Source organism: Pholis gunnellus (genome assembly GCF_910591455.1).
Source record: "Pholis gunnellus genome assembly, chromosome: 5".
NCBI classification, from domain to species: Eukaryota; Metazoa; Chordata; class Actinopteri; order Perciformes; family Pholidae; genus Pholis; species Pholis gunnellus.
The window spans coordinates 1,958,640-1,973,894 of NC_136531.1; the positions used below are offsets into that span (position 1 = coordinate 1,958,640).

Consider the following 15,255-nt stretch of genomic DNA (forward strand, 5'->3'; position numbering starts at 1 on the left):
CACTGTGAGAAAAGCAAACTCCCCATATCGAAGCTCTTGTTTGGTTTGTAATGGTACCAAGCCTTGCTCCTATTTCTTTTCACAGATTTCATTGCAACGTGAAGTCAAACCCAAAACTCAGATAATAAACTAAAATGATACCAAAGCAATTATGTTCTTGCTCATTAGGGCTACATTAGTCTATATTAACCATTTTGGAAAGGAAAAGCCAATATAATAAATATAATAGAAACTTGTGAAATCATACCTCTGAAGGGCACTTTGGTCCAAACTCCCGCCCGGAGCAAAGAAGGGTCATACTGAGCGGAGAGTCATGCAGTCGGAGGCAGAGTGTGTCCCTCGGGTCTTCACCCTGCTTACCATCAATTGTATCTCACTGTGTAGTGCAGGGAGCATTTGACATATTTTGAGTTTGTTGCAACCTTGCCCTGAGCGGACACAAGGACCGTATATTGTCTCCTGACTACGTGCACGCTCAAAATGAGATGCAGCAAATCTCTAACCCGCTCTCAATCTGCCGCTACTCCAAAATGTGATTACCGGGTTCTTTAATATAGGAGCTAACACCTGTCTTGCCAACCTGCACAACCCATCCAGCATGACTCGCACTATTGAAATGTAAATTTCCTACCTCATAGCTTCCCCTTATCAAAAGAAATTTGCTACACCTGTAAATAAGAAATGGGCCAGGAGACCAAAATGCCTGCAGGTCTTGAAGGGGTTTACTTCACGCTATCTAGATAGACAGGCAGGTTGGGCCAAACATTCATATACACACACATACACACACATCTCCCCAACCTGACTGTTATCTATATGCAAAGCATCTCCACTAAGCTATCCACTTAACAACCATAGAGGAGACTGAGAATAATGGGCGACTCAGCCCCAACCCTGTTCTCCCACCCACACACAATCACTCACACCAGCATGCACAAACTATATGCCCACACACCGGTGAACATATGTAGTTAGGTGTTTCGAATCGATAAGCATGCTTGACACACATCCTCCCCGACCGACTCGTACACTGGCTAATTGCCAGGAAGAACAATTAGCCCGATAAGTATCACTTAATGTCCTCCCCCAAAGAGGGAGATTCAGGCTACTTTAAAACAAACGCACCTAATTCCTCATCCTGCTCCCTCCCTCATTATCTCCCTAAATGATGCTTCTATAGGAGAGCAGGTGTTGGCGGTGCAGTGGAATGATTGTTTTGTGAAAGGAGGTTTGATGGGATTAGAAACGGGGGGGGGGGGGGTTAAGCCAATGGGGCTGCCTCTGGTGAGATAGCAGTGCTACAGTGTACCAGTAATGAGGTAGAAGACATTGCCTCTTACCACTTTTTCTGTGCTCGGGATTCAGCGGGCCTACGGTAGCCTGCGAGGACCAAAGTGCCCAGTAACAGCTAGTCTGGTGAAGTGAACAGCGTGATTCAATTGAGTGATTCAATCACTCAGTATTGTGGTGAACACAGCCACCATCAGAAACAACCTTTTAAAATATCAATGTATTATAGAATCTTTTTCGTTTTTTAAATCACCCAGAGAATACCTCTTTAACTCTGGATCCAGCAGGGGAATGAACCGTGTCACTGGACACCTCAGAGGAAATCATCGTCCGTCTTGCTACATTAACATCTAGTATTCTTTGTTAGTCTGCTGTTGGCATCCAACCTCACAATCTCCCTTACAGCATTGGACTTAGCTTCCTCTGCTCACAGCTTCTGCTGGGCAGAAACTCCCTTCCAGTAGTCCAAAATGTCGTGAAGGTCCTCGTCCTTGGCAAACTGCACCTTCTTACGCAGGGCATGGCCTGCTGCTATATACGATGCTTCCTCTCTGGGGCTCTTCTTGTAAGGCCGGAATCGCTCCCAGATCCGCAGTGTGCTCTCAGACGAATACTCGGGACTGGAGGAGTAGCCAGAGTTGTAATTGTGGTGGCGAGAAGGTGAGAGCTGGGAGTAGGTGGCTGTGGCGTCCCTCTTGGTGCGGCCCAGTGGCTTGAGGAAGGAGGCCTTTTGGGCCGGTGAGGGTGAGTCGCTGCCGCCCTCATAGTAGAGTGCAGGAAAGGAGTGCCGGTGCTCGGAGCTGTGGTAGTCTGGCTGAACCTCCAAGTGGTGCTGCTGCTGTCCAGGGCCGACACCTGCACCTCCACCTCCACTCCCATTATTACACCCCATCCCGCCCCCATTCAAACTCACCCCACCGCCATTTATGTTTCCCATCCCATTCCCATTGCAGCCCCCACCTCCTCCACTTCCACCCCCTCCGCCACAACCCACAGGGCTGCCTTTTTCGTTTGGGTACTTGGGAGGATCACTGCGCTGCTCAGGGATATCTACACTGAACACCCTGTTGCTCTTGACAGAACCCGCAGCCGGGGCACCACAACGGTTCTTCACCACACCAGTGTCCGCGCTCAACTGCCTCTGAATAGGCCGCACTGCATTAGCCGGGGGTGGGTCACGGTAAGGAGGGGAGAGGAACCCCCCACCACTGATGCCCGGCCGCTCAGAGAGGGGCATGACAAGGGGCACTGGGGCCATTGAAGGCGGGTGAGGCGGCTGATGTAGCTGAGGATGAGGATGTGGCTGGGAGTGAGGCTTTGGATGCACCTTTGGAGAGGAGGCCATGATCTGATCTCCAGGGTGGCCCGGAGAGAGGGGCAGGAGGTTGCGAGGGAGGGATGCGATGCAAGTTTGTGGCTGGGAGGAGGACACAGGGTTGCCATTGTCAGCCGTGGTTACAACATTAGCAGAGGCGTCCAGCTTGAGGGCATCAATGCAGTTGTTGATGATCTGGTTCACCTTGTCCACCTCCTTGGCGATAGTGGAAATCTCTGATGCCGAGCCACGACCATCGTCATCCGAATCCTCCCTAGCCTCTGTCCCATTCTCAGCACCACCTCGCCTATCCACAACTACTTCTCCTCCTATCGCTGCTCCTACAGCTCCCACCCCACCCTCCCTTCCTTCCCCTGCCACTCCCGCCGTCCTCACATCCATGTAGTTGCCCTTGCCTCCCATTGCCTCAGAGAAGGCACTGGCCATTTTTTCCACCTGGGGCAAGGTGGAGAGGCGGGAAGAACTGGTGTTGGCAGAGCCGTGGAGCATGCCTGTGCTCGAAGAGGCAGACGGGGGCAGCTTGCCTCCTGCTCCCCCTGAATGGTGGTGCTGGTGGTGAGCTTGCTCCTGGAGACGCTGCATGGCGCCTGGATCATTAGCCACAGCAGCAGCAGCCTCAGGGCCGTACCTGAAGAATGACAGATTAACTTTAACACAAACAATACACTCAGTTTGTATTATCTGATCTCACATTGTGTACATCATTTCCCACATTGTGCTTAACAGCGTGGTTGCAAAATTGTTGAACCTTATACTTAGAAAAATATAATATGTCCTCTCAGTGATGCCATGGGGTGACAGAATTCTTGCTGTTTTAATTAAAGCTCAAAGAAACTATAAAACAAATAGCATGGCCCAAAGCCTCAATAAAGAGTGTGGTTGAGGAAAATTGTTGAGAAATTAGGCTTTTCAGGAATTCAAATAAAAAACAAAAAGTAGCGGTGACACTTGAACAATTCATTGTCATGAAAAAGGATTATAACGAGGCCCCTAAGACTTCCCTTAACAAACACCAAAATGTGTCTAGTACCTCATCTCCAAAATAGTTTTCTTCACACTTATAGCCTTCTGCTTCTCTTCCTGGATGCGTCGCCGTCTGAGACAGTAATAGACCAATCCAAGCACAATGACCATGCCAAACAGACATCCCAGGATGGTCATGATGTAGTGGGTAGTTGTGGATGGATTGGCTTGTGGGTCCTCTGGTCCCATTGCGCGTGTGGTAAAGGACAGACAGGTGTGATTGTAGTGCTGAGATTTGCTTACAGAAGCCACACAATATGTGTAGTTTGTGTGTGGTTTCAGTTTGTCCAAAATTAGCACCTCCTTCTTTTTTTTAAGTTTCTTGATGTCTTCACCAAAGCTATGGTTGTACTGGGAGAGGATGTACATCTTGCTGAATGGTCGCGGGATCTGCACCATTAGAGAAGCACTGTAGAGGGAAACAGTTTGAAGCTTCATGGAAATCTGATGGTTATATGTTGGGTCAGCAGTGGACGATATGGTTGGTTGGTGGTACAGACCTTGGTCTGGGTTATCAAGACCCATGCCTGAGCCATCTTGATCTGGTGTCTGGGAAGTCATCCCTGGAATTATCACACCATCCCGACACATGGATAAAAGAGTGTAACGGGCATTTCTTCCGTGTCCGGGCACCGGGCTCAGAAGTGGATAACCGGTCATTTCCAGAGGGGTTTCGCACTGGAGGCGGTCGTAGGTGTGGGTGACGTTGTTAAACGCCTCCAGCCAGGTGAGGAAGCTGAAGAGCTCACAGCCACAGTGGAACGGGTTTCCTGCTAGCTCACACACCAGCAGCCTGTTGAGGACGGTGAAGGTAGAGGGGTCCAGACGGGCCAACTTATTGGAAGATAGGTCCAGGCTGCTGAGGCTCGGGCACTCCCAAAAGGCATTGGTGGCAATGACCTCAATAAGGTTGTGTTGCAAAAACAGGCACTGTATTCGACCCAGACCTCTCAACATGCCCTCAGTCAGGTTGGTCATCTTGTTGTAGCCCAGCTGGAGAACCTGAGACAGAAAGAGAGAATTTCTCCCTTGACATTTGTATAAAACATGACTCAACACAACTAATTGTTATTATTTGGTGGATGTTTTCTTTAGGTATGCTCCTCCATGGCACATGTGTTATCACAACTAGACACATCATTCAGTCAAATTTATATAACTCGCTCAACTCCAAACTATTGGACAGCATTGTGTAACAAAAACTGCCATGCTAGTAAATACAATCAGACTCAATTTAATTGAAGCTAATTAGCGTAATTTCGGGAGCAGGACCACACCTCTAACACGCCTCTTCCGGTATTCCTACAAATACCTCCCTAACCCACTCTTCCTGTCCCGTTTATGCATTCCAAACCCCACCCTCCCAACCCCTTTGTCCTCTTCCTCTCTCCCTCCTCTCTTTCTATCTTTTTCGTAGGGTCCTGAAGGGGTTCGTCGTGCCCGGGCGCCACGGCGGATCCTCCGACGTAGCTCCCCACAACCCATCCGACCGACGGAATCAACTAAGATTCCTCTTTCTTTCACATCTCGCAAATAAAATCGTTTGGTGTGGTCCTTGCTAGTGAAATAAATAATTAAATAAATACTGCACGCCACAACTACTACAGACTCCTAAATGGTATATATATATATATATTATAAAGGCAACACAATATAATACACAACATTTGTATGAATGTATGAGCATGGCTTGAGAAGATTGTTTGACGTTACTATGATTTTAAATTTGTGAGAAAGAAATACGTGTAAACAGAGTTGTGTTCCGGGCTGCAGACCTGTAGGTTGGCCTGTCCAGCAAAGGCCCCATCCTCGATGTAGCTGATCTCGTTCTTGGTGAGGTTGAGGTCAGTAAGGTTTGTGAAGCGGTACATGGAGGTAAAGAGCACGGCCTTCAGTTTGTTCTCATTCAGCCTCAGATCGTGAACCTACGGGAGACGAGAGAGCGGGTGACTTTCGGCGATGCCTTGCACTCTCTGGCAGCCATAGAGGAGAACCTAAACTCTTTGCCAAACATTGCTGCCAAGAGCATATTAGACAGCAAACTTGTATGTTTGGAGGTGCAACAAGTAATTTCCCCAATTATACATCATATGAAAATGTGTTTACTTAATCAGAGTCTGTTTTGTAAGCAGCTGAGCATCCCACCTGAGATATCTAGCAGTGGTAAATGTTGCTTGTTAATATTTAAAGCACCCAACGGTAATGTTTCTCATTTCTAATCAGATTCGCAGTAAATTGCAGGTGGTAATTGACTTGGCACTTATATTTCAAAATGTTACAACAAGCCGCTAGATAAATAGCATTAGCTAACATAACTTGTCTGAGCATAGATGTATGGGAGGTAGATCGAGCCTCTAGTTCTTGCTCTAACAACAAGTTTCTTCCAGTGTAGTAATCTTACAGTGGCTGATCTGGAGGTTGAAGTGCGGCCCTGGGGTTAGTCTTGTCCGCAACAGATGCCGCACAGCTTTATACTGTATGTACTTTGGTTCTTCCATACAGGTTAGGTAGCCAACAATCACAGAAAACTACTGTTGGTTGTGGTTGATGCATCTGTTCTACGTCACCAGCTTAACTCTGCAATTATCATCACAGCCGCAGAACAATTTTACCATCACTGCTGAAATTGTCACTATGATTGGACGTATTATCATAACCTGCATTTTGAATGTTGTATTACAGTCACTGTCATAGTAATCACTGCAATCAACATATTATCACGAACATCAGAATCCCACAATAAACCACAAGCGTTATTATACTGACTGAACAGAAGATTAGATTCCCTCGCAATTTTGCAAAAGCCACTATCACTATTAATGGCATGTGCTCTTTAGCTGACATATCTTAGCGCAGAGTGCGTGAAGGCATGCGGTTTAATAGCGGTGGCTGTGGTGGCATAAAAAGGCCTTCGGTTAGATAAATTCTTACTGACCGTGCTGTTGATGTGCTGGGGGATGGTCTCGTACGGAGGCTGGTTCTGACTGCAGATAGCCAGCCAAACGTAGCCTTTATCCCCTTCTATCAGCCAGCAGTCCCCCTTCACCATGCCGGGCAGGTGGAGGAGCAACAGCGCCGGGAGCAGGAGGGGGAGAAACAGGGTGGACGAGCGGAGTCTGCTGGCCATGGTTTGGATAAAGAGTGTTCGAGATCGCCTCGGTAGAGAGGAGGAAAAGAAAGGAGTTGAAGGGAAAGGAGGCAGCGAGCGAGCGAGCGAGCAGCAGTTTTCAAATCAGGAAGAGCTGCAGGTCAGGGGCGAGCGGGCCAAGTCTAAATGGAGAGCGAGGTGAACGGAAAAGGGTGTCTTCACGGCGATTACAGCTGAGCCTGCAGCATGGAGGCAAGTCCTGTCCCCATTTTAGGTGTTCCACGTCAAAGGGTTTTGTAGAATGTCACCCCAGCAGCTACTCATGGCCTCCGACAACTGCACGTCTTGACAACACAGATGAGGAAATAGTCCCTGTCAGTGGAAGGCAGGCCTATAAAACACAGAGAGAGGGAGAGAGCGAGAGGGCAGGGGGGAGAGAGAGAGAGAGAGAGAGGAGGGGATGTCAACATTCATAGTGATAATGACAAAACGATTAAGAGTATGAAGAAAATTGTTACACCGTTCACATATCCCCAAACGGTTTTGAATTAATTGACTTTAGGTCGCGTTTCTAAAAGCACTGTGTAAAAGAGAAAGGTATATGAATCTAATCCCCATGCTGCCCAATCCCTTCAAGCTAATGCACCATGGTAATAAATCCATTAACTGACATGATTATTTAATTTGGTCTTCATAAAGCCCAGAGAAATATATTTTGACTTTTCAAATTAAACCAGGTTTTTTTTTGCCATGAAAATAACAGCTGCAGCTGCTTTTCCTACATTAGCATATGATGCACCAATAAAAATGGAAATTGCCAAGACTATGAAAGCAACACCGCTTTTCTTCGGTTTTGTCATTGTTTACAAGGTTCGCCGGCTTACAGCCTCGGTTCTATTATTTCAACTTCGAGGTACATAATGAAACAATAAAAATGTAATAGCTGCAGTTATATAGGGGGGACACTGAGAGACGGGCTAAGTGGAAGACAGAGGAGGGCTGTTGTAATTTGCATGTTTAACACGATGCTAGCTGACATTTAGCTATTTACCTCTCTCAGGGGATTAACCGTGGATTAGGCTCTAATCCAGCATAAAATATGATGTACCTCATCACCACAGCTCCCACTCTTTTAATTTGTTTCCAAAGTTTTGATTTTCCTCTCAGGAGAAAAAGGTATCGAGTCACATCATGAATGACAGGGAATCATGGTCGGAACCACTGCGGAATAGACTCTTCTTAAAGTGGCAATCCTTCAGATATCAATCCTCTTTGATTTAGAGAACCCGATCTCCTCGGGAGTAATGGACGCCAACGTTGGACGCCTCAGTTAAAACTGGCCAATCCCTAAGAGCTTCTTCCTCCTCGTCCTCTGTCCTGACTTGCACCTCGGTTAGCCTCAAACCAGTCACTTCTCATTTCTGCAGAAACACACCCCGAAGCATCCCTCAGTCCTCTCTTCAAACTCCTCCATGAAATTGATATTGACAATTCAATTCCTCCACCACAGGCCTTCAATTTGCCTTCTGACCCGGCGCCAATGTCGTTCTCACAAAAGCCCGGTGGAACAAGAGCTCATGTGACCCCTTGATAATTATGAAAGTCACTCTATAATAAAGTGTTATGTGTTCAGCTCTGAAGCTGATTTAGTTCACTGCTGTGTGTGTGTGTGTGTGTGTGTGTGTGTGTGTGAATTTGAGCATTAGTTTGCGTCACGTTGTGATGAAAAGAAGAGAGTAAAATTAATTATTTATCAAACGACGAATTGGAGAGTGATCACACCGGCTCACATCGGCACTCATTCTCCTCTCTTTCAACCCGTTTGTGAATTCCTTCTCTTCTCGCACTTTGAAGACGACTCCAGGTCCACGTTCCCGATGTAGAGATACAACGCTCCGTACCCTTGTTTTTAAAGGAATGCACCAAAGTCTCTGACACACTTTAGCAATTTAAGAAGATCTTTGGAGACCGCTAAAACAATAATGACTGTTTCCCCCGTCGGCAGCTCATATTTACGGCGTATCTGATACGGCGTGACCGCTACCTTGACGTGGTGTTTACTGTGCTGCAAACATGAAAGACGAGTCAGTCAAGACTCATTTCAAAGCTGAGTCCAGTCACGACAGCCAAGATCAGCACAGCATTTCTTTACTTTATAATGCTGTAATGATGATGACCACACTAATCCGGTCTATTTTATCATCTGGGTCATTCTCCCGTCTCTCCCTCCATCTGTTTTTCTTTTCATCTGTCTGTCTTCTTCTTTCTCCTCTTTTCTGTCCTGTCTTTTTTCTTTTCTTTTTTTTTTTTTATCTCCGCTCCCTTTCAACTAGAAACACAAATGAATATGCTTCATTGCCAAAACACAACCTGACACCTTTTGTGTGCTATCACATCGCCCTCCTCGTGCTTTTATCACATTCTTGCCATTGATTTTATTTTGTCAGGAAGCCAGAGGATGAGACAGACTTCACCCCCCCCCCTTCGAACCCGGCTCTCTTTGTGTTTAATTATCGTCCCTGATAGCTCGGCTTTAATTAAAGCTTTGCGTCTGACAAACAACACTAATGATGTCAGGTCACGGAAACAAATGGAAAGTTCCCAAAGTAAGCCCGGGAGGAAAACTAGTGTGTTTGTCCTCATTGGAAAATCCCAGGATACATTCAGGATTTTACAGTTTAGATTGATGTTGAAAGTAATAATCTACTGTAGTTTGATTTATTTATATTATATCAAGTGTTAATACAACAGGGATTCTCTGTTTATAGGTAATGGAAGCTGTAAAAAACTTCACGTCAAAATCTACAATATCATCTTCAGAACTTAATACCACAAACCTCACAGGCCCCGTTTGATTTGCATGAGGAAAGTTGGAAAGTTAGTTTATTTTCCTTTATTCTGCAAATTAAAGGGATCTTAAAACATCAAACTGTGCTATCATTAAAGTTCCCATTTAATGATAGCACAACACAGATCCCCTCTGAAATTAAATAAAATAAATTGCCGTCCTATTGAAGCAGAAATAGTGTGCTCCTTTATCTGCTTTTTTATGTTTTTATTACACTCTCAGTAAATTTACACAAGGATGCGTATTAAGACCAAAATGAACAATAACATTTTCCTCGGTTTAATCCTGTGTAGCGGCAATTATTGTTCATTTATCTCTAGTTATACGCCAAATATGTCAACATTTATTTTTTCAGTAACCTCGCTTTTGGACAACCATCTGCGGACCGAATCTTGGTCCTCAAAAGGGGAACCATTCATCATTCATAAGTATTATTAGGACGTGATTTGAGGGTTAAAGTTAGTATTAGTAGGTTAAAGGATGCTGAAATCCTGTCTCTGCAAGGAAGACAACAGTAGCACCCAGGCCATGAACCCTTCTACCGACAGACAGGACAGTATAGAGGGAAGTGCTAGAGAACATGACACCCAACAGATTTTACTATAGTGTGTCAGTCAAGGGATCAGCTAGTGATTCAGAATCCATTAAACCATCCAGGAAATCCATCTTCAGTCTGTCAGACCCAAAAATCAGTTTGTGAGCCATCAATCCAGTCCATCAGTCAGCAGGCCCAACAAACACCGAGCCCGTCAGACGGACAGCAGGTCAATCCGTTGATCGGCCAACCAGCCAGGTACCAGTGTGGGAAGCACCGCGGACGCCGAGCTGAGAATTTAGGCCTATTAGCGCTATCTTTGCTTCCCAGCTTGCCAACCAGCCAGCCTGCCTGCTTTACCTTCAAAGCTGCTGCACTGTTTCCTTCAAATCCATTTTTCTCGCTCCCCGTCTCCTCTCTCTCTTTTCCTTTCAAGCTTTCATGAAGCAGCTGCAAGCGCTCCTTCAAATCCTGTGCACACAGTATATCCGCCATCTTTCAGTGGGTCTGCCGTTAGTCTCCATGCTTACATGACTCTATTGTTTGCGTCTGGCTTTCTCTTCTCTCCCTGGTTTCCAATGAGACCCATCTCTCTCTCTTTGTGTTGCAACTACATCGACGATGATCAGTCATTGCTGTTTAACCTGTGCATGGAAATCAATGCCATTTACAATAATGACATATTAAACATTTTACTTTTCACAAAAGGTAAACAGAAGAGGCATTAATCAAAGATATTACAGTTCAGTAAAACATCCTCTAACAATACTTAAGAAGCTTATGAATCTTTCAACAACAGCGTCTTTGTGGTAATTAAATAACAGCGATACACTGATGCAACTGTTCTTTGATTTCCTCTCTCCTCCATCTCAGATCGACTGATCCAGTCTCTCTTTCCTGCACCATTGAATTCTCTCCAGTTTTGTGTAAAGTGTACAAAACATCTGTTGCCGTCTGCAAGACAAACTCCCAGACCAGAGCAGACCGGAAAAGCAAGTTTTCAGCTGCCGAGTGCATTCAGCTGCTCGCTGTGTTTCTGCGAAAGCTTGGCGGATTTTTATGTAAACTGGTAGACAAGGGGAGCATCGTGGGACAGCGGAGCATTTTAGACGGGGAAGTTTTAGGCTCAGCTGCATCACCAACCCCGTGGCACTGTCGACCATGATGCTACCAACAGGAAGGAATCACTTTAACAAATGTGCTCTCGTCCTTCCATAAACGGTCTCATGAAGCCACATCTAGGTTTGCAATGCAGTGCATGGCTCAGAGTCTTTGGAGTCAGTTCACACAAATCAAAAAGACACAATCTTTGTTTCCGTACGCTTACTGCAGGTCTCGGGATATCTGCATCTGAGATTTCTGTCACCACCCGAATATAATAACAATACAAAAAAAGCAGCAATTTAATATATTGAGAGCTTTCCTAGATACTGAAGGATGATTTATAAAACATTACAAAAAATAATCAAGAGAGCCAAAAACATACCGAAGGCACGATGTAGCACAAGACATTCAATCAAACGTTAAAAGCAGATTATGATGGAAAAAGTTAAATCGGGGTTCTGAAAATATCTAAAGAGCAAAATGTTTTCCTGAGAACACGGATGAGATCCAGCTGTGGAATATTTATTTATACGTCTCAGTTAATTGGGACCTTAAGTCCTTGGATGGACTATTAAACATCACCCATTTTACAATGATGTCCAATTTACGGAATTGACTTCCCCACTTAAACTTAACCTGCTTCATTTACACTTACTCCAGTCAGTGATTTCCTAAATGTCCTAGAACAACTTTAAGCAGCCCTGAGAGACGAGCATGGACGTTTAAAACAGTAAGTTATGTACATCATGGGGTTATATAGAGAAGAGCTGAGCGAGCAGGGGGTCAATGACGCCGTCTTTACACCGTTTATGAGAGTAAAGAGGGCCAGACGTGAGCTTTTGAGGCAAAGCCTGAACCAGTGCTGTGCGCTGCCAGTTCTTCGGCTGCTTCCTCACTCTTGACTCAAAAGAGTTAGATTTTTCCGAGCTTTTGCACCGCAAAATAAAGGCATCAACCAATCGCATTGTGCAGAACCTACATATTAAAAATGCACACTATTGGTTCTAACAACCATAGACCGTTTATAAGAAGTGGACGTCGTCACACATTGGTTTGTGGCCGGCCACTTTGAAACCTCGAGTTCCGCGATTTGGACGGCGCCTCGTTGGCTTTTTTGCAACCAGTAAACGGAAGTTGCAACACTTAGAATGCGGAGGAGAGACGTGGTATACGTTAGTGGCAGCTTACTGTCTATCACAGTGTAGCTCCGCCTGCTTTATGGTCTGTGTGACTCTGAATGGACCATCATTTACTAAATGAACATCATGCTGCATTGAAGAAGACTTGAAACTAGAGATTGAGACCATAAACTCATGTTTACAATGTTTACTGAGGTAATAAATCAAGAGAGAAGTAGAGTCATTTTCTCATAGACTTCTATACAACCAGAGGAGTCGCCCCCTGGTGGTCATTAGAGAGAATGCACGTTTTAAGACACTGCTGCATCGGCTTCACTCAGCAGAACCGTGTCTCTGGATGAAGCTCTAGCATGCTCAGTTGTGTTCTCATAAACTCAGCCCAGAGGCATGCCCGAAGCCATCTTCCTTAATAACCTGTGAGTGACAGTCAGAGTGAGAGTCTATACACCGGAGGCAGGGCCTGTTTCATTCTACTGTACACCGAGAGTGTGTGTTCTTCTATCTTTGTGAAGACCAAATGAGTTGGAAACCTTAATAGCAATTATTGTCAAGCTATGATTGGTCAGGGTCCAAGGTGTAGTCTGCCTTGCCAAGAATTTATGATTGCCTAATTTGACACCAAGAGGAATGTAGTGGACGGAAGCACAGCGTGGTCTGATACCGGCTTACGCTTTGAGGCATCGGTCTCGGATTTCACTCCCAGATTTGACAATAATTACATTCAACAAAATCAACAGCAATTTTTCTTGGCTCTTCTAACTAATCCTCAGCTTTTCGTCGGAGTTGATTGGACGCCCGTGCTCAGATTTCTATACCTCAGACCTCACGAGTACAGCAAGAGGCTCGCACACATGTGGGCAAGTAATGAGATTCTTCAGTTTGGCAGAGAATGCATTAAATCTAAATATACACAGTTACCAATAACTCAACAGCCTTCATTATAGTGACTCGCTGTGCTTGTGTGCGCACAGTACAGTATGTGCCTTAGTGTATGTGCGCCGCCAATAGACTTCTGCTTTACCTCTGTGTCTTAATTACTTTAAAAAACCCCATGCAGAAGCTCTCCCCTGCAGCTCTACTCAGCAGGTATGTTGAAGAAAGAGCCCTCTATGGGAGATGCACTTTCCTTGCCTGGGAGGGAGGCAGCAAGGGGTAGAAGTGGAGAGAGACAGAGAGTCAGGCAGAAGAGGGATAACCGATGACAGCAAGGTGGGATAGAAGAGGGTTTGTAGCATGAACTCCTTCATCAGTTGTAATTCAGCCTCTCGTTATTCCAACAGGTTAACCCAACCGAGGTCGACCTTTATGTGCACATGAGAGATCAGAGTAAGGGGGAAGGGGATGAGACGTTTTTTAACCTTTATTCAACCCGGTAAGTTGAAAGAAACACACATTTTCACATTCCCTTCAGTCCAGGGAGGAGAGGATGAGGATGTCTTTAGGAGGTACTGCAACACTAATCCACTATGAAAAGCTACTAAAGCTGTTTTTCTCTCTTTATTGTTTTGTTTGCAGTTATACCAGAAGGAGGGAAGGGTTGCACATATGCACACATTCACACATGGAAGCTTTCCAGTGTAAGCGCCGCCCTCCTCTGTGTTGGCAACTGGAGCGGCTCGGGGCTCGGTGCCCGGCTCCCAAATAACTTATTACAGTTTGCTGTTTACTTCAGCTGCACGGGGAATTATTCACACGATCATTTAAAAGGTTCATCAAAAAACAAAACACTGCACATACCTCAGGGGGAAAGTGACCAGAAACTCAATACATCGGTCATTTTCTAAAATGCTTCCATGGTTTATATTTCCTATCTGCCGCCAACACCGACGTACAACACACAGACTGAACTTGTGTCGCCCATCACAGAGCCTCGAGCTCTTCCATCCATTATACTTTGCACTGAAACCATTCTTGTACTCATCTAAACCACGAAGTGTACTGAAGGTGTGTGATGAGCCGTCACACAGCAGCTTTCTTCCTCTTTAAATTAAGTTGAATATATTGATTTTGTGTAATTAGATCAGCTTCGTCGCCAGGAACACAAACTGTTGGTGTCGGCATAGTTTCTTTCTGCCGACCACAGATTGTGACACTGAAAGTCAACGTTTTTTGCATTCGGTCGGAGCAAGTGAAGTAGTACATCTAGCGGCTGTTATTGAACGTGATGTGGTATACGTGTGGACTCCTGTATTACTTTTGTTTTTCCACGGATGTGAAAATACATTTGTAAAGCAGAGCGGATGAGTCGTTCATTCAGGAGGCCGCTGTGTTCGTGTCCCATAAACAAAAGTCAAAGAAGACTTATTATTGAAGTTACAGACGTACATTAACTGTCTGTAACTCAAATAATGGATCAAACCATCATTTTTCAAGTAGTTTTGATGCTTTTTTGTTTCGTTGCACTTTACAACATTAAACTGCGACAGTAATCCAGCCAAAAAATGTTTCCGAGCTGAAACCGAGCTGGTCTCATCCACCATTGGTGGCTACACTTACAAAAAAGAATGCGCCGTAATTCGTAGATAGTATCAGGCTCACCTGATTGAAATGCTATCACAATGACAAAAATCTATCCACAGACAGACAGGAGCCGATTCATTGGTAGTTCCTGCTACAGCAGCTTCTCTCCAGGAGCAGATTGTTGCCGTGAAGACACTCAGACTCACTAGGTGATAACAAAACCAGCGCTGCTGTCGGGGCCGGTAAAGATCCATGAGACTGTCTGCAACGTTGGCACCATTTGTCGTTCGACTACATACTGTGTAAGAAAACAGCATTCTGACAATTGTACACAAGCATCAGCCCGTCAGCAGAATCACCACTTTCACATCAAACGAGGAGCTTGGCACCGTAAAGCTGAGCGCTTCCCCACAAAAGTGTCGGCACCAATCG

General features: G+C 45.3%; 1 protein-coding gene across 1 annotated transcript; it reads right to left on the reverse strand.

Moving 5' to 3' along the window:
- Positions 1 to 1,717: 1,717 nt before the first annotated feature.
- On the reverse strand, positions 1,718 to 6,776 carry LOC306696166 (protein phosphatase 1 regulatory subunit 29-like; the record flags this gene model as incomplete). The annotated part of the gene is made up of 4 exons (XM_079159713.1): positions 1,718 to 3,254; positions 3,657 to 4,651; positions 5,425 to 5,574; positions 6,585 to 6,776. 4 exons carry the CDS (start codon positions 6,774 to 6,776, stop codon positions 1,718 to 1,720), a joined length of 2,874 nt encoding a protein of 957 aa, XP_079015839.1.
- Positions 6,777 to 15,255: the final 8,479 nt, after the last annotated feature.